Source organism: Ochotona curzoniae, unplaced genomic scaffold (assembly GCF_017591425.1).
Source record: "Ochotona curzoniae isolate NIBS_2020 unplaced genomic scaffold, NIBS_Ocur_1.0 contig_883, whole genome shotgun sequence".
Classification (NCBI taxonomy): Eukaryota; Metazoa; Chordata; class Mammalia; order Lagomorpha; family Ochotonidae; genus Ochotona; species Ochotona curzoniae.
This window is the reverse complement of record NW_024466599.1, coordinates 35,644,825-35,671,342: the sequence shown is the minus strand read 5'-3', so window position 1 is coordinate 35,671,342 and position 26,518 is coordinate 35,644,825. Positions and strand designations below refer to the sequence as shown.

The following is a 26,518-nucleotide window of genomic DNA, read 5'->3' as shown; positions in this document are numbered from 1 at the left end:
GTCTTGGCTTGTGAATCCCCAAGCTGTAACTTTCTTATCCTAGGAGTGTGAAAGTGTGGAGAAACTGATGAGTGCAGAGTGTGAGCCTGCAGACAGCAGGCAGGTAGTGGAGTGATGGGAGTTGGCCTTCCTTCTTGCCAGGGGTACTCCCTTCCTGCACCCAGGAGTAGGGCAGACCCTCCCATCTCCAGCCACAGCCAGGCCTATCTTTGTCTCCTTTCAGTGGCTGCTGCCTCTCTGGGTGTTTGCTGACTCTGTATTTCTTTCACTGTCTGTCCTGGGGGTGTACTAGTGGGGGAGCTCAGAGAGTGCTCATGCACAGTGAATCTTCAGGAAATACAGGAGAGGCTGCATGCAGGATCTGAAGGCCACCAGCAGCTTCTGGGAACAAATCCTTTCACCTGACTCGGAGCAGGAGTCCCGTATCTCTCTTGAGAGTCTGAAGCCCGTGCTCCCTGTCTAGATAGATGACACCAAGCAAGCATTGGTGCACTCAGTCAGAACCTGGGAGGCCTCCACTGCTCCTGTTCCTTCTGAATTGCCCAACCCTACCTCTGGTCTCCTGTACCATCTCCCATAGGATTTTAAAAGCCATTCTGCTGAAATACATGTTGTGTAAAATTGGCCATCTCAGCTCTTCCCCAACTGATACTCCTTCTAGGTAACACCCAACACAATGCACATCTCCAGCTCCTGGCAGCCTCTGTGATATGTGATCTGGGATCTGCTCACCTGCTCTGTGAGGTGCATGGTATTAGCCATTCTGTGACTGGCAAGGTCCTTCAGCCTGGGAACCCCTCCAACCTCGCCCTGCCCCATCTTCCAAGCTTCAACATGATTCTCACTGATGCCTGTTGGTCTCCAATTCTGCAAAGTGGGCTGGAGTTGGTGGACACACTCCTTTCCCCCACCATGAGCTGTGTGTTCCCTGTATCTGCAACTGTGAAGTGTGTTCCATGGCACACATGAAGCCACCTCTCTTAAGACCAGTGTGAATCAACAGGGACAAGAGAGTTCTCAATCTCGGATAGGAAAGAAGCTTCTTTCTGATAAGTGATGTCTTTGTGTGGTTCCTGAACATCATGCAGTTGTGCTGGATTTTCTTTCATTTCGCTCTTGTTCTTCTCTGGGGCTGGAGATCCCATCTGTGATCCTGTCCTTTGATTCCCAGAATATCGCCAGGACTTGGTGAAATCTCATTGAGAGCAAATTCTGCTTGCCTTCAGTGGAATATGATTAAACAACATTGCAAGAGGAATTGACACAACAGATACTGCCCAATATATGTTAGTTGGAAGTACCAGAAAATGATTTTGCCAGTGGACATCTCAAATGAGGCTGCAGATGGAATTTTCCATGTGATTCCTGTAGGTTGCAGGAAGCTACCCTGTGCTCAGGGAAGGAAACTTGAATCTATGTAAGTTGAAAACCCAATGCAATAGACTCTGTCCTGGACAATTCTGCTGAGGGAACCAAGGCCTTAAAGGGCAATGAAGTTTATTTAAGATCACACAGCAGTGGCAGTTGTTTGAATGGCTCTGAAGACCTATATCCAGCTACTACTGGGGCTACTGTACTGGGGTCTACAGGAGTGGTGTAGCCAGGCAGGCCTGGAGCTGGCACCCCTTTCAGGCTGTCTCCATCTGTTGACAGAGAGTCACACTGGCAATGGCATTCTATGGGATTTCCTGAGAACAGAGCTGCTACCTGGTCAGCACCCAGTGACTGCGTATATTGCCACGTACTCGGGTTGCTCATGGGAGTCAGGTATGGTGTCTGCCCTCTGAAACTCCCAGTGGCTGTGGTCGCAGATTTCTTCGAGATGCCCAAGAGAGTAGCAGTCATGGGAAGCTTATCAGAGCAGAGACAACAGAACTGGGCATGGAAGAGTCAGGGTATCAATGTGGGGTCCCGACAGCAGGTCAGGGCATACAATGACTTAGCTTGCTATGTGCCAGGCACCTGCACATCCCACCTTGCTTAATTTGCACAACAACCCCTCATGGAGTTATTACTGTCATCTTATAGATGAGAGGAAATGTGAAATGAATTTCCAAAGAGACTTAAAAAAAATTTTTTTTTAAAGTGTCTATCTGCTTATCATGTTCATTTTGTTTGAAAGTCAGTCACAGAAAGAGAGACAGAGAGATCTTCCAACCACTCATTCACAAACACTTGCAACAGTTGAGGATAGGCCAGGCCAAAGGTCAGAGCCAGGAACTCAATCCAGGGTTTTCACGTGGGTGGCAGGGACTCAGGGACTTGAGCCATTACCTGCTGCCTCCCAGGGTACACACGACCAGGACGTTGGAATTGGGAGTGGAGCTGAGGCATAAAGTAAGACACTCTGTTATGGGATGTGGATATCTTAATTACAGTCCAAAATGGCTGTGCTTCCCTAATAGCTCTTTTTTTAAAAAAAGGTTTATTTGTTTATTGGAAAGTCAGATATACAGAGAGGAGGAGAGACAGAGAGGAAGATCTTCCATCCGATGGTTCACTCCCCAAGTGAGCGCAACGGCCGATGTTATGCCAGGATCCAGGAACTTCTTCCGGATCTCTCACATGGGTGCAGGGTCCCAAAGCTCTGGGCCATCCTTGACTGCTCTCCCAGGCCACAAGCAGGAAGCTGGATGGGAAGTGGAGCTGCCGGGATTAGAACCCTCCCTAATAGCACTTTAAAGTGTGGGACATGGGCCCCTGGGCTAAGTCCCAGGACATTTTCACAGATCTGTAAGGCCAAGGCTGTCATCAAAATAACACTAAGAAGAATGAGATTATTCTATTTACAACCACGTGGTCCCAACTAGAGACCATTATGCTCAGTGAAATTAGTCAATCACAAAAGAACAACTACCATATGTTCTCTCTTATATAAGGAAACCGACATGGAATGTGTAACTTCAATAATCCAATCCATACTGTTTTTTGTTTGTTTGCTTTTTTTGCTGTATCCCATGTGTTTTGATGTTTTTGTTTGTTTCAGTTTGGTTTATTCCAAATAATTTCTTTTCTCTTGTTGAATTAATCACGGGCTCATGGATTATATCATGGCATTATTTTTCCCCAAGAGACTTCTGTGTTTCCTTTTTATCACCCATGTGTTGGTTACTCGGTGGCAAGTTTTTTGATGGTGCTGTAATTTGTTGTTGAGGTGGCTGTTCTAACTCATACCAGTTGTTGACCTTGTTTCATGACTTCCCACTTATAGAAATGTATAGTGATAGAGTACTGGGGTCTATCATATACAGACATGGGGGTATAATGGAACATGCATCCCTGCTTCCAGACGAAAGATGGATTCCCAATGAAACTGTTGGACATGTGCAGACAATGGGATGCTGGACTGTCTGACATTGTCTGTGCCAACAATGTCAGGATACACTTAAATAAGAGACCGATAGAATTATGATTCCTTATGAAGGACTACACTATTGTAACAAAATGGGAATAATTTGATGGGGGTTGGGAGTTCGGGGGGGAATCCCAGCCTATACAAAATTGTACCACGTAATTCAAAATTCAAAATAAAAATATATTTAAAAAATGACACTAGAGTTATGTGTTGTTCTCACATGCTGACATTTGTACTGTTAATACCATCACAATGGGAAGTAGAACTGCTGGCATCTTGAAAGTAACCAAGGGTTGTACAGGTTGCTATATTCTACTGTGTACTTGCAGTTGAAAGCAACCTTCACTTTAAGAGGGGCCTTGATGAAGGAAGGATACAATTTATAATTTTAATCCTTGTAATATTTTTTGTGCTGAAATAAGGTATATAAAACTTCTGTTGCATACGAAAAAAAAAAAAAAAAGAAAAGAAATGGTGGTGACTGCAAGGAAAAGCCCTTGCTTGTGTGGCTGCTTGAGTTGCAAGCTGAACCTGCTGCATTTGGAGGATGGGGCATAGAATACTGTGTCTACTTAAATGACTATCTCTGACCACTCATTGGGCATTGGTAGGTGTTTTCATGAATGTGAATGAGTGAGCTTGTCACCTCGAGTATGGTTGGTATTCATCCTTTGTTGCCAATGGTAAAACCTGAACTTTCAAGCATTTTTCAGTATTTTTTTCAAATGCTTATTTGATTTGTTTGAAAGGCAGAGTGACAGAGAAAGTGGAAGTGAGACAGGAAGGCTCTCTTATTCGTTGGTTCACCATTCAAGTGTTTGCGATAGCCAGGGTTGCTTCAGGCAGGACCTGAAACTCCATGTGGATCTACCAGGTGGGTGACAGGAGTCCAGTCCTTTGGACCATCTTCCACCACTTTCCCAGGCATGTTAGCAGGGAGATGAGTCAGAAGTAGTGCTTCAACGCGGGATGCCTGAGTCACAGGTGGTAGCTTGACTTGGCTACACCATAACCACAGCCCCCAGCTTCCCAGTACCTTAAGACATTTTGATGAAATCAATAAAGTTGAGCTTTTGGTGGTGTCGAATAAATGTGTTAACTCTTGGAATATATTCATAGCTCCTTGAACAGAAATGATTCAAATGTCCAATGTAGGTGTCCCAGAAAGACACACAGGTGACAGATTAGAACTAATTAGAACAATTAATTCTGATGTTACAGGTCAAACATAGGTATGGGCCAGTTTCAGATTTTTACATTGCAGTTTGCCTTTAAGGAATGTGAGGATTACCACCTGTTGAATTTAGATGTGTTGTCTCAGGATCTTCACAGTGGTGTGTGAGTGTATTAAAACATGCCTCTGCTTCCAGCTACCCATCTGGCTGGGTTTTTCTCAGAGATGACAATCCAAATAAGACATCTCAGTGGACTGAACACAGAAGTAGACATCACAGTGCAGCCAGACAATAAAGGAAGTCACAAAGATGTGAAAAAGGGTCACTGTTCTTTCTGTTTTGGAAGTTATAATTATTTTTATGGAAATATATCATTTATGTTAACATATATTGGCCTTATTATTTAATGCCTAAATCTATTAAAACAGCTCTGTTTTCAAGTTTGCAGATGGCAAAAATCCATAGACACAAGCCACCTCCATAAAGACTCCTTGGGTTCTTTTAAGAATGTGGTCCTGTGACTGCTGCCCTAAGAGTACACAGAAAACACCTGACCATGGTCATTGATGTCATTCCAAAAGTTATGGCCTTTGTGTACGTCAGGTGGTTTGTAACCTGAAGAGGGAGGGGCTTGAGGGCTCACTTACTCCTGTAAGGGGCTCGGGAGTGAGGCCAGGTGTCTGGCACAGTGCTCAACTTAGTGCTTGGGACACTCTCACTCCTTATTGGTGTGTCTGGACTTGAGTCCTGCTCCAACTTTCTGCTAATGGTGCCCTGGAAGGCAGCAAACATTGGCTCAGGTACTTGGTCTGCCACAAGTGTAGAGGACCTGGATTCAGTCTCTGGCTTCTGGCTGTTTTAGGCATTTTAAAAGTAGATAAAAGATTCTCTCTTTCACTTTCCCTGCCTTAAAAATACTGTGGAGGGCTTGGTGCAGTAGCCTAGTGGCTAAAGTCCTCGCCTTTAACATGCCAGGATCCCATATGGGAACCAGTTCATGTCCCAGAGGCCCTGCTTCCCATCTAGCTCCCTGCTTATGACCTGGGAAAGCAGTTAAGGATGGCCCAAAGCCTTGGAATTCTGCACCTGGTGGAAGATCTGGAAGATACTCCTGGCTCCTGATCAGCTCAGTTCCAACCTGTGTGGAAACTTGGGGAGTGAATCAGTGTATGGAAGATCTTCCTCTTTGTCTCTCCTCCTCTCTACATATCTGCCTTTCCAATAAAAATAAATAAAACTTAAAAAAAAATTACTCGGGAGACTGGAGCAGCCTGAGCAACTGTTTTCAGGTTGATTGCTATAGAATCTAATATGTTTCCCTCTAACCTCCTCCATCAGACATTCCTCTGCTGGCATTTTCCCTTAATCTCTCAGCTGTTTCCTTTCACCTCGATGTCTCCCCACCATGCCCGCATCATCTGCTGCCCCCTCACCTCAGCCTTCTGTGTCTGATAGAGTGAGGTTGGCTCTGCAGGAGGCTGCACCTTCAGGGTCTCTTCAAGACTAGGGACAGAGAGACAGTTTGGTCTCTTAAAATTTATTTATTTTATTTGAAAGCAGAGTTACAGAGGGAGGAGAGGGAGACAGAGGTCTTCCACCTGCTGATTCACTTGCAAAATGGCCACAATGGTCAGGCTTGCACCAGGTCATAGCCAGAACCAGGAGCTTCCTCCAGGTCTTCTCACATGAGTGGCAAAGACCCAAGCACTTGAGCCATCTTCATCTTCTGCTGCTTTCCCAGGTACATTAATAGGGAGCAGCCAGGACTCAAGCCAGTGCTAATATTAGATGCTGACATCAGAGGTGGAGAGGGATGTTTTCATGGAAGTGAAGTTCACATACATGAAGCTCACCATTCTAACTGGAATTTGCACAATGTAGGTGGTTCAGGTTGCAGTGCTGTGCACCGGTCATCTCCCCAAAAAGAAACCCCTAGCCCAGTCCTCAGTTTCCCACCATCCCCTTCCTTCCCTGCTTTCCTGCAGCCCCCCAGAACAACCCTGTGCCTCTCCCCGTCTCCAGGGATGGGCTGCTCAGGGCATGTCCTATAAGTGGAAGTTTAGGATATATGGAAGAAGATGTTTCCTTTTTATGGTTTTATTTATTGGTTTGAGGGGAGGTTTGTATGATCCATAATTGGACATTGATCACAAACTGATGGGATTCTCAGGCAAGTCCTGTGAGGTTTGTGAGATTGCCTTTGGCCACTGAGCCCAAGTATGGAGCTCAGACAGAAGCCACCTGGGGTGTGTGATGGGGTGGGGAGGTGCTGAGACCACACCGCTTCACTCCCCTTTGTGTCTCTCTAGGAGTGAAGAAGAGAACCAAAGTCATCAAGAACAGCGTGAACCCCGTGTGGAATGAGGTATTTGGTTTTTATCTTGCCCTTTCTCTCTCTGCTGCCACTCTCTTTTCAGGACAAGTCAGGGGGTTTCTGGAACAGGTGGCTTTCTCAGTACCTTTGAAAAGGGGTGGGGCTGGCAGCCTGAGTGCCCACTGAACCCTCCTGCCCTGCTTGGAAGGGGGTTGGGGCTTGGCCTCCCAGGCAGGAGGAGACATCTCATGCGCATGTGTTGGGGGAAAATCTGGAGGGGAATAAAATTGCTTTTGTTGCTATTTTTCCTTTGCTCTGGCTAGCCAGGTGGAGTGTGTTTGGGGATGCTCTTACTCTTTTCCTTCATATCCACCCTGCTCTCTGTCTGAAACCCACCTCTTCTCTGAAGCTCTTTCTGATTACCCTCTGGTTCTTATGGGCTCTGTGTATCCTCAACCATCAAGTTGCACATGTGGCTCCTTGAGGCCTTCTGGAGGGCAGCCTCTCACTGGTGGGTCTGGGTTGCACAAGGAAGCATTGGCTCTGATGAGGGCTGTGAGGCCCCTGGCCCGGCCTGCCCCATGCTCTGCACAGGGCCTTGGCTTCAGCGAGAACCCTGTGGCATTGATCTCTGAGTCCTCCACATAGTCTCCTGGCATTTCCCCAGTTGTACTACTGGCCCACATTCCTGGGGATGGCTTGTAATTGGTTGGAGAGAGGGGGCCGTCAGAATATTGCTTTCTTGTCTCTTCTTCTGCCTTCATCTCTCATTGTCACCTCTAAAGCTCTGGAATTCTGGTTTTTCTTTCATCTTTTCTCCCTTTCTTCTTCCCTTTCTTCTTTCCTCACTGCTATCCATCTATCCAATTATCCATTTGCCAACCCATCCATCTATCTATCATCTATCCAGTTATCCTTCCTTCCATCCATCTAGCCAGTCACCCATCTGCCTTGTCCATTCATTCATCCACCCTCCCATCGTTTCATCCTTCCTTCTTTTCCTTTCAATTATCCAGCCAGGTAGCCAGTCACCCATTTGCCTATCCATCCATCCATCCACCCATCCATCCATCCATCCAACCATTCCTTCCTCCTATCTATCCATCCATTCTGTCTTTCCATCCAGCCATCAGCCTGCCAGTCATCCATTTACCTAGCCATCCATGCATCCATCCATCCATTCATCCACTAGACTCTCTCAGGGACACTAGTGAATGGTTAACACTCACTAATCTCCTTCACATACCAGACTTCTGCTCTGTGCCCGGGAGGCATGAGAGTGAATGAAACACAGTCTGTTCTAGAGAGCTGCAGGTTAAGATGCTTTTTTTCCTGCTTTTCTTCCAGGGCTTTGAGTGGGACCTCAAGGGCATCCCCCTGGACCAGACATCTGAGCTTCATGTGGTGGTCAAAGACCATGAGAAGATGGGGAGGAACAGGTGAGGTGGACCAGAATGGGGCTCCATGGCTTGAAGGTACAGGTAGGGTTGTATTGAATGAAAGTTCCAAAACTCAAGCTCTGGAGAGCTGGTACTTCAAATCAGCATTTACTGAAAGGCTACCTCTCTTGGACCTGGCCCAGAGGCTGCTGGGGAAATCTGGCAGTGGCCCTAGAACCTTGGTTCTGGGTAAAGTTGAGGGCAGCCCGTGCTACAGGTAAGGGAAGATGGTCTGTGTTTGCAGAGTATGCCCAGGGAGTGGCGAGATATCAGGGTGGGAGTAGGGTGGGGAAGGTGCTTTGTCTCTCCCACATCAGCCCAGAGGCTCCTAGAGTGGGCCCACCTCCCTGCTCAGGCAGAGCTGGTGAGGGCAACTGCATACTCCAGGAGGCAGGAGGCAGGGTCAGCAAACAGGGAGCTATCAGCAAGGCTTCCTGGAAGAGGTGGGACTTAAATTTTAGAAAGTCAGAATAGTAAGAAAGGGTCACTTTGATCAGACACCTCCCTGTGGCGGGGTTTCAGCTGGGTTATTTCATGTAGTCAGGGATAGGATTTCCAAGCAGGAGGACTGGGAGGAGCAAAGTTGTGGTGGCAAAAGCAGCTTTCTCTAGCAGGCTCTGGGCTGCTCCCCTTGTACTGCTGGATGGTGGGTGCAGACTGGCAGGCCTGTTGACTGTGGTGTGGGTGGATGAGGACACAGGTCACCTGACTAAACAGAGATGAGCCTTGAATACCAGGGCAGGGATTTTGGGGGTCCCCAAAGCCAAGCTAGGTGCCCGAGGAGGTGAGTTCATGTTCCAAGATAAGGCATGGCTTTGCTGGTGGGTTGTTTGGGAACCAGGTCAGCTGGGAAGCCTGACTGTGCTGCCCTGGGGCCAGGAGTGTGCATAAAGGAAGCCAGGAGAGGCCAAAGCTGATGAAGGTCTTAGCCTGAGCATTGGACAAGTATGACATCAACAACCCTTGGAGAAGAAACACAGCTGCCACGGTCTCTCTGTGGCCCTGCACACATTGGCAGGATGGGACGCCTTTCACACGCCCCTAGGAAGGTGTGGCTGCAAAGTGTGCAGCTTAGACCTGCTGCCAAGGCAGCTCATCCAACTCTGGCTCTCAGCACCTGCACAGGCTCAGAGATCACAATCCATTCAGGCTGAGCTCCTTCCCAACACAGGTGCTTTGTGGGAGAGAAGGCAGCCAGCGCAAGCGGGAATGATGGGCCTGCTGGTCAGGGAGGGAGCAACTGTGGGTACTGGGCACTCCTGGAAAGCTTCCTGGAGGAGGCTGCTAGGTCTGACATGCAAGCAGGTGTAGGCTTTGAAGAGGCAAGAAGGGATGGGTGTTCTGGTGTGTTGGAGTGTACGGCGTTGGGCTCAGGCCTGACAGAGTCACTGAGGCTGAGGACCTGTACAGTTGAGCAGGAACAGAGGGGTGTCAGAGCGGGGGGGGGGTGGTACGCAGATTGAGGAAGCCCTGCTCCCCAGCCCCCTCCTACTCTCAGACAGACTGGGGATAATAACAGCAAGGCATACAGTGGATGCTCCCGGAGAGCCCAGCAGTGTCCAACACTGCCGTTGCACTTGTCAGCCTTATGAAGGGGGAATCCAGGGCTCAGAGACTGAGCTGTTTTCTCAGATAAGTGATGGTGGAATCATGATGGCAAGGCAGGCCCGGAAGCCCAGGGTGGGTGCACAGTCCTGCAGTGGTGGTAAAGTTTAGTTCTCCTGAGGCTGCTGTGGTTGAGAGAACTGAGGGAGGGAGGGTGGGTCAGCGTGGTCACGTGGTCACAGTGGATTGCTAGATAGAGGAAATGCTTGTTCCATCTTCACGATTATATTCAGGTAATTGCCTAGGCCCCAGGGTAAGATTTCTGAGGTTGGGTAGGCATTGTGACAGTAGAGCTGGGAGCTCAGCTGTAATTGGCTCAAGGACTGTGCTGGCCCTCAGGACAGGTCACACGTGTGCTGTGCTGCTCTGTGGGTGTGTTGAATCTTGGGACCATCCCGTTGGCCCCTGTAAGTGTTTGGGAGCAGCCATCTAGTTCCCCATAAGACCAGATCTTTGCAAGGTCAGTTCACTAGATGTTTGTTCCTCCAATATCAATGTGCAGAATAGCTAATCCATTAATATTTTCATCTTATCAGAAATTTCTTTCTTATATTTATCTTATAATGCCTTTTTAAAAATGCAAAATTTTACTCTTTAATTATTTATTTTTAATTGTTTGGATGGCAAAGAGAGAATCTCACCCATTGGTTCACTCCTCAGATGGCTGAGATAGCCAGGCCTGGGCAGATCAGGATGAAGCTGGGAGCCTAGAACTTAGTCCAGGTCGCCCATGTAGGTGACAGGAACCTGAGTTCTTGAGCCGTTACCTGCTGCAGGCAGCTAGGGTCAGACGCAGAGCTGGGCCCCAAGCTCCGCCCAGCACTACGGAGCGTGGATGTGCTGCTCTGCCAAGTGCCTGCTAGTCACTGGGACTTTCTCTTTGTCACATTTCTTGGTTTTGCATTTCCTGAGATTAAAAGTTTGATTAAGCCAAGTTGAAATTTAAACGTATGCAAGTGTCTGAAGAGTATTAGAGGCAATCGGAGCCACACTATCAGGGGAAGAAGTGGCAGAATGTTGGTGTTTTTCCAGTGAGCAGCTTAGAGCAGCAGCCTGGGTGGCAGTTTGCCTGCACATGTGGGGCCTGGGGCTGAACCTGTCCAGCGGGGAGGGGTCTTTGCTAGGCAATTCTGTGATAACCCCACTGTCAGAACCATCAGCACGTCTACTGTGTACAGAAAGGAGAAGCAGCATCTGAGACTAGAAGCATTGCACATTCTAGATTCATAAAATAGGAAGCATTATGAAGAAGTTACAAGAACCACCAGTTGACATTTTAAATTCTCAAAGAAAAGAAAAAGTGTTAAGTGAATGCAATCTGCTGTCAGCCTAATTGGTAAAATAAGTCACACTGGGGAGTGGGGAGGAGGCCCTAAAGGTGTTGATGTGCGTTGGGGAACAGACTAGCTCTGCGATGGGTCTGTGTGTGCTGTAATAGACCATGAACACATTCAAGGAAGTTGAGGCTAAGGTGAAGCTTTTTTTTTTTTTCAAATCTACCTAAATTTTAAAAATTTTGTGATACAGTTCCATAGGCTTTGGGATTTCCCCTCCTCACCTCCCCAGGCTCCCTCTCCCCCTGCTTCCCCCCAGATTTCCTCGATATTATTACAATAGTGTAGTCCTTTAAAAACAGTCATAAGACCATCATTCTATTAAGTGTATCCTGACATTGTAGGAATGAATAATGGTAGAGTCTAGCATCCTATTGTCAAGATATATTTAACAGTTTCACTGGGAGTCCATCTTTGATTTGGAAGTAGAGATGCATGCTGCAATGTATCTTCACATCTTGATATGCTAGCCAATTATACAGTTCCTCTAGATGACTATATGTATATGCATATTTTCCTATATATAGGATGAGATTTTAAAGGCAAAAGCAGCAGGTACTTTGGGTTGAGAATCTTCAGCCATCATGATGAGTGAATGACCAGGGTTATATTACTTCAAAGCTGAACAGATACCTGCCAAGCAAATATCTTTGTGATAGACTTTGTTTGTGTGTGTAAGGTTGTGGTAGCCTCTGTGTAATATTATAGTCCTGGGAGGGTCTTTTGTGATAGCTACTATCAGGCAATTGTGTATAATTGTTTGGCCTAGTAGTTAAACACCTTACTGGGCCACCATGCTCCATATTGAGTGCCTGGGTTTGAGTGTCTGCTCTACTCCCACATCCATTGTCTTTTCTTTAAAGGCTTATTTATTTATATTGGAAAGTCAGATATACAGAGAGAAGGAGAGAGGGGAGAGACAGGAGGAGGAGGAGGAGAGAGAGAGAGAGAGAGAGAGAGAGAGAGAGAGAGAGAGAGAGCGCTTCCATCCGATGGTTCACTCTTGAATCGGCTGCATGGCCAGAGCTGAGCCAATTGAAGCTAGGAGACTGGAGCTTCCTCGGGGTCTCCCATGTGGGTGCAGGAGCCCAAGACTTCGGGCCGTCCTCAACTGCTTTCCTAGGCCACAAGCAGGGAGCTGGATGGGAAGCAGTGCTGCTGGGATTAGAACCGACAACCATATGGGATCCCGGTGCATTCAAGGCGAGGACTTTAGCCACTAGGCCACAGCACTGGGCCCCCCAGTTCTATTTTCTTCTGATGCAGGTGATGGCTCAAGTAGTTTGGTTCAACATGGCTCAAATTACTGGGTGCCTGTCATTTAAATGAGACTTGGATTGAGTTCCTGGCTCCTGGCTTTGGCCCAGCCCAGCGCTGGCTTGATCCAATCCAGCTGTTGCAAGGATTTGAAGGGGAACTACAGATGGGTGCTCTGTCTCTCCCCTTGTCCCTCTTTTTCTCAAAACAATAACGCATTGGGCCCGGCGTGATAGCATAGCAGTTAAGGTCCTCGCCTTGAACGTGCCAGGATCCCATAGGGTCGCCAGTTCTAATCCCGGCCGCCCTGCTTCCCATTCAACTCTCTGCCTGTGGCCTGGGAAAGCAGTCGAGGATGGCCCTTGGGACCCTGCTCCCACCTGGGAGACCTGGAAGAAGCTCCTGGCTCCTGGCTTCGGATTGGCTCAGCTCCGGCCATTGCAGCTGCTTGGCGAGTGAACCATCGGATGGAAGATCTTCCTCTCTGTCTCTCCTCCTCTCTGTGTATCTGCCTTTCCAATAAAAATAAATGAATCTTAAGGGAATACAATAACGCTTACAAAAAAAATTATTTTTGGTGTGTGATTTATTTTTATTGGAAAGCCAGATATACAGAGAGGAGGGGAGAGAGAGATCTAAGCTGTCTGCTACTCTTCGCCCCCTCCCCTTTCCTGGTTGCTGTTGCATCTGGAGCTGTCCTCATTGGCTCCTTGCTCCTCTGTGACCTCTTACACTATGGCTTCCTCCCCTTCCTGCCACCTTCGCCTTTTTTCGTTCCCTTCCCTACTTCCTCCTCAACACTACCCCATTTCTCTTTCCCCATGGCTTCTGGAACATTTCACACTGCTGTATCTTTCCCGTTAGCCAGTGGTAGTTTGGAGGGGCCCTTGTCAGCCCTGCCTGGCTTGCTGGCTGGAAGTGGCACCTTGGGGAACACTCAGTCCATCCTTAGAAAGGGACCCTCGGCTGGGAGCTGCCTCACACTGCTTAGCACTCTACCCTGCCCTCACAGAGGGGCAGCCTGAGTCACAGGGACCCTCTGAGCCAATGTCAAGGGTGGGGATACTGTCAGTTTTCACCCAACCTTAAAGGAAGCCCCAACTGGAGGGGCTGGACTCCAGCCCTAGGTGACACCCGATGAGGCACCGGATGTAGCACAGGATGCTTCCTGTCTGCTCTGGAGGGGAAATGATGCTGTTTCCTGACGGATGTTTTGGTTCCCCAGATGTTCCTCCCAGAGGATCCTAATGCAGGGCACTTCTGCATCAGTGCCTGGGCTCCAGCCTAGGGGTCAGGGCGTGGCCTGTCAGCAGCTCCCCAGGGCGTGGGGGGCTCCTTTTGTGCAGCCTGGGCTGGGAGCCCATTGTCTAGACTACAGGACAGAGCTGTGAGGATGATGGGAGCACTTGCTATGTCTGTATCCCCTTGGGTAATGGAGATCAGTACCTCAAGTCTCATTTTACTGCAGTGTCTTCCATCATGCCACATGGCTACCGTGTGGACAGAGAGTTCTGGATCTTTTGAACAGAGGTCCAACCCTGGTGACATCTTATAATGACCTGGGAGCTTTGAAAGAACACCACTGCTTGGGCACCATAGCTGAAGGACTGAGCAAGAATCTGTGAAGCATGCTACCATTATGGGCACCTGCGTGGACTGTCCAGGGGAGGCCTGTGTGCACCGGGGACTGAACCCACAGCACAGGAGCCAGGGTGGCTCCTGGGAAGGAGGAGGTTGCTTGCCATTTTCCCATAAGTTAGCCAAGACATCAAGATAAATGGCCAGTGCTGGAATTGTTTACTGTGTGCACCAATTACCATAAGCTAGTAAGAATAAATTAAACAAGAAATAACAGGATAAAAAGTATGAAGAAACAATAAAAATAAGCTGAAGTGACACATGGGAACATTGTTACAAAAATTGAAGCCAGACTGATGATAACTGTGAAAGAAGACCTGGGAAAACTAGGGCAAGTCAAAATCATCCCATAAAAGACACCCCAGGATTTTGGGGCGTGATATTTGGTAAAACTTAATGTAGACTGCTCTCCTGAAAAATACCATTGAGTGCAGCCTGTGCTGAGTCATTCAGACAGAGAAAACTGCTTAAATTTGGTGACATGAAAATAAAAACAGTAAAAAAGAAAGCAGAGAGCCTAGAAGCTAAAATCCTCGCCTTAAATGCTCTGGGGTCCCATGTGGGTGCCAGTTCATATTCTGGTGGTCCCACATCCCGTCCAGCTCCCTGCTTGTGGCCTGGGAAAGCAGTCGAGGATGTTCCAAATCTTGGTTCCCTGTACCTGTGTGGGAGACCTGGAAGAGCTCCTGGCTACTGGCTTCAATTGATGCAGCACCAGCCATTGTGGTCACCTGAATCATTGGACAGAAGATCTTTCTCTCTGTCTCTCCTTTTCTGTGTATATCTAACTTTATAATAAAAATAAATAAATCTTTAAAAGAAGAAAGTAGAAGCAGTTTAATCACGTGATATAGAAAATATACGAATGCATTTCACAGGCTTACCTTAATTTGTGCTGGAAAATGACTTTCCAGTGACAATGAGGGTCAGATGTATTTTTAAAAGAGATTTATTTATTTTTATTGAAAAGTTTTATTTAAAAGGTTTATCTGACATACAAACCTCACTGGGGCTTCATTTTATCTGGTAACTACAGCCGGGATGACCAAGCACTTAGCATCCTTGCTTTGTTAATTTTTTATTTATTTTTAAGATGCATTTTATTTTTTTGGAAGCAGAGTTACAGAGAGAGAGAGAGAAAAAGAGAGAGAGACAGGGAGGTAGAACGATAGAGTGAGATCTGGTCCAGTCCTCAAATTACTACAATGGTTGAAAACAGGATCCAGGAGCTTCTTTAGGTCTCCTCTGTGGGTGGCAGAGACCCAATCACTTGGGCATCTTCTGTTGCTTGCCCAGGTGCGTTAGCAGGGGGCTGAATTTCAAGCAAGGCATCTGGGACGCAAACGGTGCTACAGGCAGAATCTTGATTAGCTGTGCCACAACACCGCTCCCTGTATCCCCTTGCTTTAATCCAACAGTGTGGGAGGACCCCTGGATTTATTCCCAAACTCATTAGGATGCACATGGTTACCTTTAAGGGAATTCTCCAGATATCCACAGTGACCTTTACTTTAGAATATTGGGGTCCGGTGATTTCTTGTTAGCATCTCCACAACCCTATAAAGTGAGACACTGAGGGGTCTCGCCCCTCCACACAGGTACTTGCCTGCCTTCGCCTTTCCCAGGGTCTTGGGATCCATCATGGCACCTGTGACTGGCTGGAGGACCAGGAGGCAGCTCAGGAACTGCCTAAGCCCCTGTGTGCACCTTCACCTTCTTCCTTTCAGCTTACCATCCCATTGTTCTCGGCAGGCTGGAAAAACATGTGTCCTAGCCTTAGTTTCAAGGATTTTTAAATTACTGTTTTACCCTGGATTCCATCCAGGACATCCCTGGATTTCGGAGGAATTTTCCTTTTGTCTTGCTTGGGACTGAAGTGGAAAACTATTTGGAGTACCTTATCCCCTTCCCGCCCATCCCCAGCAGTCCCTGGGGAATCAGATCCCAGCAGGAAGGCTGCCAGAGGCCAGACGGGCTCAGGAGTATGGAATGTCCTGGTGGCCCTCACTGCCAGGCCTGCACATGAAGCAGAGGTCCAGGGGCTCACCTCCGTTCCTCATTTCCTGACCTGGGGACTCTAACCAGGGGAGGGGTGGATGCAGCTAAACTGAAGTCGCCTCGTGAGGAGAGTTTGAATCCACACTTGGTTTTCCTAGCTTCAAAAAGAATGAGACCCTGGCCCATGGTGATATTTACAAAATGAGCTCAAACGTATAGGAAGATTTCAAAAATAGCTCAAACAACATCCATAGACACTTGCCACCAGCATTTTATTCCATTTGCCTTACTGTTCTCTCTCTTCTCCATCCTCCCCGTTCCCCCCCCCCCCCGCCATCTTATGTCAGGCTGAGTTATATTCATGATGGTCTTTTACATTGAAAACTTTCTTTTTATTGGCCCAAGCCAGCAGCCAGGAACTCACGCGAGTGACAGGGATCCAGCCGTGTGAGCCATGACCTGCTGCCTATCAGTGTGAGCGTTAGCAGGAGACAGGTTTGGAAGCAGAGGAGCCAGGGCTGCCATGACAGCCCTGGTACAGGGCTTGGGCACCCCAGGTGGGTGTTTTAAATCGCTGCACAAAGTTTACTTCAAAAGGATCTTCAGAATCATCAGTCACTTTTGATCTTCCCAACAAAGAACTAGCACGTTGGGTTCTTCAGATGATCCAGGTGTGGTGAGGCCAACAGATCAGGAGAACACCTTCATGGAAACAGCATTTATCGCAGTTCCCAAGAAGAGGGACACGTGGGAAAGCCCCAGGGCCACTCAGAAGGCAGAGGGGAAAACATGGCCTGGAGGCTTTCTTGATTTCCCTGCAGGCAGTCTTAGCAGGACTAGTTGGAATGGTGCCCGCAGGCTCTGGGAATTAGGGACTGTCCTGGACTATTGCTTCCTTGTGTTGGGTGGTTAGAATGGGGGAATGTCAGCCTTGGCCTGGGATCCTGCCAGATGAGGCATGGTAGGGGGGTTGGGGATGGTTCTGGAAGGCTGATTGGTTCTGTGCCTCTGCTTCCCTTCAGGCCTCTGGTGAGGGCAAGAATGAGAGATTTTCAGGAAGGAAATAGCAAAGATCGCAGCTGGCAGCCGCTACTGGCTAGTGCAGCCTGAAGGTGCCCCAGCTAGCAGGGGTGGGGCCCGGCATGGCTTTCCACATTTCCTTCCATTGTTTCACACCCCACTTCTGGGAATTCTCCCAGCCTCAAGCTGGAGAGGCTGTGTCGCTCATGGCTCCTCACTCAGGAGGCCTGGCTTTGCTCTGTGAGCCGTGCCCTGGCCAGTGCTGTGCTCATCCCGCTGGAACTCTAGCCAATTCTGGCAGCCCTGCTGTCTGCCTGCTCCGTCCACACTACCCACCTCTAGTGTTTGAAGGTTTCATGCTGCAGCGCTATTGAACAGCGAACCCGAAGTCTCTGGATTAGGGCTAGGTGGCCACTCACCTGCCTGATATCAAGTTGCTCTGCTATGCGCTGGGAAATGAGGCAACACTTGTACCTATGGACTCCAGGGTCATCTATACCTACGTGCTTGTCTTTTATATTATTTTTTTTGTTCAAGCGTTAGCCATTTATTTATTATTGAAAGTCAGAGTTAGAGAGAAAACAGAGAAAGAGAGAGAGAGTGAATTTTCTACCCACTAGTTTACTCCCCAAATAGCTGGAGCTAAACTACTGAGAAACCAGGATCCAACAATTTCCTCCAGGTCTCCCATGTGGTTGCAGGGGCCCAAGGACTTGAGCCATCCTCTGCTGCTTTCCCAGGTCATAAGCAGGGAGCTGGATCAGAAATGGAACAGTCAGGCCCGGCACCATGGCCTAGCGACTAAAGTCCTCACCTTGAATGTGCCAGGATCCCATATGGGCGCTGGTTCTGATCCTGTTTCCCATCCAGCTCCCTGCTTATGGCCTGGGAAAACAGTCAAGGACAGTCCAAGGCATTGGGATCCTGCAACCGTGTGGAGGTTCCTGGCTTCTGGCTTTGGATTGGTGCAGCACCGACTGTTGCGGTCACTTGGGGAGTGAATTATTGGACGGAAGATCTTCCTCTCTGTATCTCCTCCTCTCTCTGTAGGTCTGACTTTGCAATAAAAATTAAAAAAAAAAAAAAGAAAGGAATGGAACAGCTGGGACTAGATCTGGTGTCCCTTTGGGATGTGGGCACCGTAGGAGGAAGCTTTATGAGCTACCCCACATTGCTGGTTCTGGGCTAGGCTTTTTGATCTTGCTCAGGACACCAAAGTCTACACACTGGTAGCAGAGGCCTCCCCAATAGTTGTCCCTGGCATAGAGGACTTCAGGAGCCCTCAGTAATCCATCATTCAAAGACCCTTCATCTTCAAAGGAATCTGATACAAACTAGCTCATGAGTTAGAACACAAGAGCTATGTAGATCCCTGGATTAAATAATACTGAACCCCCCTCCTTGTAGGCCTGCCTTTCAAGATGTATTGGCAAAATTAATCTGGGGCATGTCCCACTTTCATCATTGTGTTTCTAGGGGACCCTGTGAGGTGACAGGCTGCTGGTCCAAAAGGGGTGGAAATAGCGAATTTCCATGTTGAGATTTCCTTGTTGAGCTTAAATAAGCAGCCAGTTTGTATATTTGGAAACATACATAACAAAATCCACCTTCTTAGCTGTTTTGTAACAAAATCTAACATCTTAGCCATTCTTTTTTTAATGAATGTATATTCTGAAGTTATTGGGTATTTATTTGTTTTTAATTTATCTGTCATTTATTTAAAAATTACAGACAGGGAGAGAGAGAGGGATAGAGACAGATATGGAGAGATCTCCCAATTGCTGGTTCATTTCCCAAGTGCCCAAAACTGCCAGGGATGGATCAGACTGAAGCCAGGAGGTTGCAACTCAGTTTGGGTCTCCCATGTGGGTGGCAGGGACACGATAAGTTGGGGCATCACCTGCAGTGACAGAATGAGAAGAGTTGGGAGGTAAACTCGGTCACTGCAGTGTGCCATGTGGGTATCCAGATGATCTTTTACCTGTTGTGCCAATGCACCACTCATTTTAAACACTTTAAATGTGCTGTACCCAAACCTCCATAATGTAAAAGTGACACCTAGCCCAAGGTGTCCTTGTCTGTACTTTATCAAAATGAATTCAGTGACTTAAAGGAGCGATCCAACTGGTCTTACAAGGTTCTAATCACCAGTCATTTGCTTCTCCAATAGATAAGGACCTTGATGGCCAGTGTTGTCCTGGGGTGATCTGTGCAGGGGAATTCCAAGCTCTAGCCAATTATAACTGCCACCACCTTCGCATAACCCATGGACCAACTGGAGTCCACCTGACCAGCATAAACCGTCTACAGAGCAAGGCATCACTGACCAATCAAAGGAAGGTCACGAGCTCCACTGACCAACCAGGAGTTTGGACATGAACTAATCATACACCTCTCAGCCCCAATTTCAGAATCTTCACCTCTAACTCCTTGGGAGGGTCCAGGAATGAAGCAACAGCTCTGCCCAGCCCTTTGCTCTGTGCTTTGCCATAAACAGCTGCTATCTTGCACCGCTCCAGTGTTGGTGATGGGCTTTTTTGCATGCCATGTGAGCAGATCCAATTTAGGGATTCTAGGCAAGCCTCCAACTAGTTTGGGGTGTTGTTTGCCAGCAGTACTTTAAAAATTCATGGAAACGTGGAGTGAGGAGTTTGCTTTTGGGCAAAAGATTTTGAAGTTCATGCATGATTTTTTTCATAATCTGCATTTGCTATGAATTTCTGAAGATCCCTCATTCAGCTCAATAGCATTAGGCACAGTCAGTGTTGTGCAACCATTACAACCAGTCACCACCAAACCTCTTTTCTTGCCTGACTCAATGTCTGTCCCCATTGAACAATTGTATCCCATTCTACCCCCTGCCCAGCTCCTGGTACCCACATTCCACTTCCTGTCTATGAGTTTGACCGTTCTCATACCTTACATTTGTGAAATCAAACAGTGTTTCCCTTTTTGTTGCTGCTGTGTTGCACTCAGCATGGCTCCTTGAGGTTTATCCATAGTGTAGCGTGTGTCCAAATTTCCTTCCATCGTCTGTATTTAGGACATTTTGTGTGGTCATTCACTCACCTGTGGACACTTCAGGTCCTCGGATTCAGGGCTGCTGTGAGTAATGCTGTTAAGCATGTGGGTGTGTCCACGTCCGCTCCAGATCTGGATTTCAGTTCTTTGTGGCTCATTCCAGAGTGGGCTGAGAGATGGCATGGCAACTACCCACTGAACATTTTGAGGGCCTGCCACACTCTCTTCCACAGCAACTGCACCCTTTCCCCTTCGATTCACCTGCGTACACTTCCTGCTCCATTATATCCTGGCCAACACTGTTGGCTTTCTGTTTCGCATGTGTGTGTTTATCAGAATCATTCTATTGGATGGGCAATAGTATGTCATTGTAAGTAGTCTTAAAAATTAGCTAATTGGGTCAAAATGTAGCTTTACTTTATAGGATCATGAAGATCCCATATTCAGAAAAAGTAATGTCAAGGAATATTAGATGATGCACTATTTATCTTGGAAAAGCAGTTGGAAATGGACAGGATGAGTGCACCTGCAGCTTTTAATTGGCTGATCAAGGACTTGTGTCTTCACAGTGATGGGTGGGATGGGCTAATAACCTGGGAGCAGGCAGGAATCAGATGCCGAGTCCAGGCATGACAGGTTCTGGTGGAGACAGGCCACTCTCCAGCCGCTGCTCCTGCAGAAGGCATGGCACACCCATTGCGACTCCTAGGAGCAATGCTTTCTCCTCATTACCCTCTCCTCTCACGCTGGGGACCTTCTCTTTGCTGAGAGTCCACTCAGGCCACCCATGTCTCCCATGACCTGGTGTCCTTCCTCCTTGACCCTGAAGACAGGATGGCTTCTGTGTGTTTCTTTCATGATCATTGTCCATTGGGGCCTGGGAGACCAATGCAGGCAGCCATGCAGACACACGCTGGGTCGGGAGTGGGGCTGCTGCAGACCAGAAACAGCACTGGTGAGGTGGGCTTGCACAGATGCTCATCTGAGGACTGTGAGGGCTGACGGCAAGACAGCCCTGGCCGCTGACGAGGGAGGAGTGTCTGGGCTGCAGGGAGGAGCAGAAGGATTATCAAGGCCAACCTTGGAAAGAGGAGGTTGTCTCCTCCCCAGGGGCCTGGCAGGGACTGGCAGTAGGGGTGCAGGGCTCCGGGAGGGGTTCAGGAGGCTGTGGTCTAGGCAGCTAAAGGGTCTAATGTGGGGAGAGCCAGGCTGCATCAGGTAAGCTTCTCCATTGGACTCCCATCTCTTCTCAGGTTCCTGGGGGAGGCCAAGATCCCACTCAGGGAGGTCCTCGCCACACCCAGCCTGTCAGCCAGCTTCAATGCCCCACTCCTGGACACCAAGCAGCAGTCCACGGGGGTAAGTGCCCATGGGCCCCTGCCCTGAGTGTTTCTGCCCTGAACCCTTTTATTTATTTACTTAAGAACCAGTTGTTTATTTTGAAAAGCAGAGTTATAGACAGAGCAGAAGATCGTCCATCTGCTAATTTGTTCCCCAGATGGCCACAATGGTCAGAGCTGGGCTAAGCTGAAACCAGGCACCCAGAACTTCATCCAGGTCTCCCACATGGTCACAGCAGCCCAAGTACTCGGCCTTGGCCTGGTGGCCCCCTCCCAGGGCCTTGCCTTTTTGACTGCAGAGCTGTGTCAGAGTCCAGCTCTCAAGGGTCAGGCCTGTCCTTCCTTTGCCAGAGCTTGGAGTACCCAGAAGGACACTGGGATGGGAGAGGTGGGAGGAGCATAAAGGAAGCCCTGGTCCATCTACAGGGCTCAGGCCAGCCTTGCCTCACTTCTGCCCTAGGCCTTACCCAACCATGTGGGCAGTCTTGTCTGTGGCTTGCCCAGTCACCCTGGCAGATGCCCCTTCTCACTGCCCAGGCTCATTCTCCAGATTTGGACTCTCTGAATCACTTGGGTCACAGATTACAAGGGAAGGGGAACAGACATCCCACTCCCCTGTCTGGGGACCTGCCAGACCCTCTTCTATTTCCTCCGTTGCCTAGCCTGCTCTACCCCTGAGTTACCCAGAGCTTCTCTGGGTCAAGCAGACAATTCCCGGCCTCATCTGTGGCTCCTGTTATTTTTAGTGAGCTAAATATATTCCACAGGGCTCTTTCTTCCTGGTCACTAAAATTTCTGACCTTCCCTCTGGGTCAGCCCCACCTCCCAGGATGCCCCGGGAACCATTGGTCTGGAAGTACTTCCTGCTGGGAAGACCTGGGGCCTCTGGGCGCTGAGTTCTCTCCAACAGGATGAAGCTGGACAGTCCTGTGTGTGTGTGTGTGTGTGTGTGTGTGTGTGTGTGTGTGTGTGTGTGGCGTAGATGTGTGTGTGAGCGTGTGTGTAGGGTGAAGGCATGTGTGTGTGAGAGAGACTGGGGTCTTTGGTGGTCTGGCTGGGTGACTGAGGAAGTGACAGTCTGGGCCGAGCCCATTGGAACCACTCAGAACACTTGAGGCTTGGAGAAAGGGGTAGGCTGCAGTCGCGTGCCCCAAGGCACAGCTCCTGGACGCCCGGGGTGGAAGGGGCTAGAAGGAATTCCTGGTCCTCTGCACTCCCAATTTAGTTTGCTTCCCAGGCCACTGAGGCCCAGGCTGGCCATGTTGCTCCCTGGGAGAATCCCTCCCTTCTGCCAGCAGCTGGCGAGGGAGGTACTATGGGTCAGGGGATCCAGTGGTGCTTTCCCATGGCATCTCAGGGAGGGGGGCGGCCCACTTGGTGGTGCCCTGTGTCCCAATGTCCCTAGCCACTGAGAACAGAGCCTGGTGGTGACCCAGGGCAACACCGATGAGTCCCAGAGCTTCTGCCAGCAACATAAGCATCTGTAGTCATCGCTGCACCTGCTCAGGGCTCACCTTCCAGCAACAGCCTCTGAGGGGCCTGAGGGAAGGAGAGGAAGGCCCAGGCACACCAGGCTTCGCCGTCCAGCCCGAGCATGTGTTGGAGAGAAGGGTTTGGCCTTGGGGAGCTCACGGATGCAGTTCTCCCCCTACAAGGTCCACGGGAGGCCAGAGGACCCCTGAGTGTGTGGGAGGGTTGGGACTGGGAGGCTCTGCTTTTGTTTTTGTTTCCTGAGTTTCTCTGCTCCTCTACTGTGGAGGGCAGGCAGCAGCCCCCAGACATCTGTGGGTGTTGTTAACTGGGGACCCCGAGATGCTAGATATGCCCAGCAGAGGCTGCACGGTCTGGGGTGGACATCTGATTGACAGTGACCTTGCAGTAGGATAGCCTGCCTCGATACAATGGCTGGGCATGGGGGAAGTGGGCTACTGGATGGCGTCCTTGATGGGGGAGGTCCCCTGGGGGCTCAAGGCCCAGCACATGTGGTCTGGGAAATATACAGGAAATATACAGGAAATGCACATCTATGCTGGAGGTGGGAGACCTCAGCTGTCAGTAGAAGGGGACTGGGGCTGGGTTTCAACATCATGGTAAAGGTGGAAAGTCCTGACCCTGGGTGGGAGCTGCAGATAAGCCCTTGTACCCCTGGAAGTCCTGGATGGGGCTAGAAGCCTCTGGCAAGAACCAGCTCCATTGCCAATGCTCTGGGAACCTGCCCCCTGGTGGTGAGCTCCGTTCTAGGTTCCCCAGCTCGAGATTCCTTGTAGGTAGAGCCATGTGCTGTGGCTCAGTGGGTGGCAGTGCACCCGCTCTCCAGGAGCGGGTGTGGAGCACCTGGTGCTGAGGGAACCCCAGGAAGGGCTGCCTGGATGGTTTGCACTGCCCAGGGCCACCTCTATCAGGAGCTAGGGACAGGGAGAGGACAGGCAGGGTGAGCCTCTAGGAAAAGAAGCGCAGCTTTTCAAGGGGGGGCCTGGTTGCAGTGTTAGGGTCCCCGAGCAACCAGGGTGTGGCCCTGCCTAGTGGAGCTTCATTGCGCCCACACTCCAATATCTTGCCCTGTTTATTTCCACCTTTTTTCCTAGCCTGCTCTGTAATTTATGTATTTATGTATTTGCACATTTCATTGATCAAATATTTATTTACTTATTTGGAAGGCAGAGTTGCAGAGAGAGGGAGAGACAGAGGAAAAGAGATATTCCTTCTGCAGGTTCACTCCCCAGTGACCTCAACGGCCTGGGCTGGGCCAAGCCCAAGCCAAGAACTTGGAACTCCATCTGGGTTTCCCTCATAGGTAGCTGTGCCCAAGCACTTGGGCCGTCTGCTGCTGCCTTCTCAGGTGCATTAGCAAGGAGCTGGATGGGAAGTGGAACAGCTGGGCCTTGAACCAGTACTCATGGGATGCTGACATCACAGTGCTGTGCCACAGTGCTGACCCCCATATTTTATTTTTTCAATTGCCTACTTTTTAGTCTCTTCTGCCAAGACAGTAGCTTCATGGGGACAGGAGCCTTTATTTTGTTCCTGGAGGCATCCCCATATTTGCCCCCTAACAGGTGCCTGACGTGTACATGTGAAGGATTCGTGCGTGGCTGGGTCAGGCCAGATGTGTCAGGCAGGGCTTCCGGGGCTGTACTCTCAGATGCTAGCCTGACTCAGGCCAAGCAAAACAAACACTCCCATAGGACCGGGCTCACAGGCGGCCACCATGCTTGGTTTTATTCCCTGCTGTGGCTGTCTTGAAATTCTTCATCATGTTTGAATAAGAGATTCTGCTTTCCTTTTTACACTGGGCCTGCAGGTGGTACAACGGGTGCTAACCACATCCTGCTCCTGGATGCTGGGTTGGGACTTGTCTCCAGGAGGCAGGGTGGCTAGAGCAGAAGCAGATTTCTGGGATTTTTTTTTAAAAGATTTATTTTTATTATTTTTTATTGGAAAGGAGGATATACAGAGAGGAGAGACAGAGAGAAAGATCTTCCATCCAATGATTCACTCCCCAAGTGAGCGCAACGGCCGATGCTATGCAGATCCGAAGCCAGGAGCCTCTTCCGGGTCTCCCACGCGGGTGCAGGGTCCCAAAGCCTTGGGCCGTCCTCGATTGCTTTCCCGGGCCACAGGCAGGGAGCTGGAAGGGAAGCGGGGCTGCCGGGATTAGAACCTGCACCCATATGGGATCCCGGGCGTGCAAGGTGAGGACCTTAACCACTTGCACCACCGCGCCAGGCCCAAGATTTCTGGGATTTTTAAAACTTCTGTTTTGGAATCACTTAAGATTCAGAGAAAATTTGCCAAGAGTAAGATGAAGAGTATCGGGTCCTATGCCAGGTGGGACTCAGTTGCCCAGCCAGACCCTGGCTGTTACCTTGACCATTAGATGTGTTTCTGTGAGAAAGGACATCCTCTCACATAACTGTAGCTTTCAGATGAGGACGCGGACCCAGACACGGTTCTCCCTCAGCCGCGGCCTGGCACTCCCGGCTTCCTAAGGACGAAAGGCCCCAGAGAGCTGTTGCGGCTCTTGAGCGTCTTTGCATCTGGGCTAGCTTCCAGTCTTTCTTTGGCTTTTTAAATCTTGTGGCCTTGGCAATTTTGGAAGTTCAGGCCAGTTCTTGAGTAGCGTGGCCCTCAGCTTGGGTTTGTCTGATGTTTCCCTGGAATATGGTTGCTGAGAATGACCTTGCTGCCCTCAGTGGCATGATTGGGAATCGTTTCATGGCTTCACTGTCCCCTGGAAAACTGGCTGTGATGGGCTGGCATTCATTGGACCCCCTACCCACTGTTCCCATCCACTCCCCTTTCATTTCCTGTCTGGCTGCAGGAACTGACAGCGCGCAGGCCCTCGCTGTGCAAGTGGCGACACCTGGCGGTGGCTGGGAACCCTGCAAGGCCGCTTGTGGCGAGCTCTGAAATTCGGGTTTCCAGCCCTGGCTTTGCCGTCTCTGTCCCCCTGCAGGATTGTCAGGAGGGCTTGAATCCGAGAGATGGACACTTTGGAGGTCTTCAGGGCCTTCGAGTGCAGAGACCAGGTTGACTGCCGGGGTCTCGGGACGTCTCCAGTCCAGCTGAGGAGCGCCACGGGCTGTGCTCTGTTGGAGTGGAAGGTGTTCCACTGATTTGGCTGCTGAGGCCTGGGGAATGCATGCCGTGCAACATGAAGCCACAGCCATCCGCTGTTTCCTTGAAGACTGAGGGGGTTCTGCGCTGCTGGCTTTATCTTGAGTTATATTCCTTCTGTAAGGTTTTTGGATTTTGCAAAATTTCTTAAGTGTGTATCAGTTTAGTTTAAAAAAGAAAAAAAAAAAGCTGTTGGCCTGCAGGAATCGGACTTCTTCCTGGGGTGCAGTAGGTCTCAGGGTGTGGGTGGGGAGGGAGCCCAATGAATGGGTTGACCTCACCCTGTCCCCTTGGCTGACGATGGAGCTGGGCAAGGTGAGAGGTGCCTGAGACCTTCCCAGTACTGCCTACAGACCTGGCAGAGCAGACTGCGGCAAAGCCCTGTGCAGAGCGGCAGAGGAAGGT

General features: G+C 49.4%; 1 protein-coding gene across 14 annotated transcripts in view; it reads left to right on the top strand.

The window, feature by feature from the left end:
* Positions 1–26,518, top strand: part of DYSF (dysferlin) — a 175,226-nt gene that overhangs the window by 19,530 nt on the left and 129,178 nt on the right. For all 14 annotated transcript variants that reach the window (XM_040994027.1, XM_040994023.1, XM_040994025.1 and 11 more), the window contains exons 2-4: positions 6,840–6,895; positions 8,192–8,283; positions 21,410–21,515. In XM_040994027.1, the coding sequence (XP_040849961.1) occupies positions 6,840–6,895; positions 8,192–8,283; positions 21,410–21,515 (254 nt within the window). The remainder of the gene's footprint in view (positions 1–6,839; positions 6,896–8,191; positions 8,284–21,409; positions 21,516–26,518) is intronic.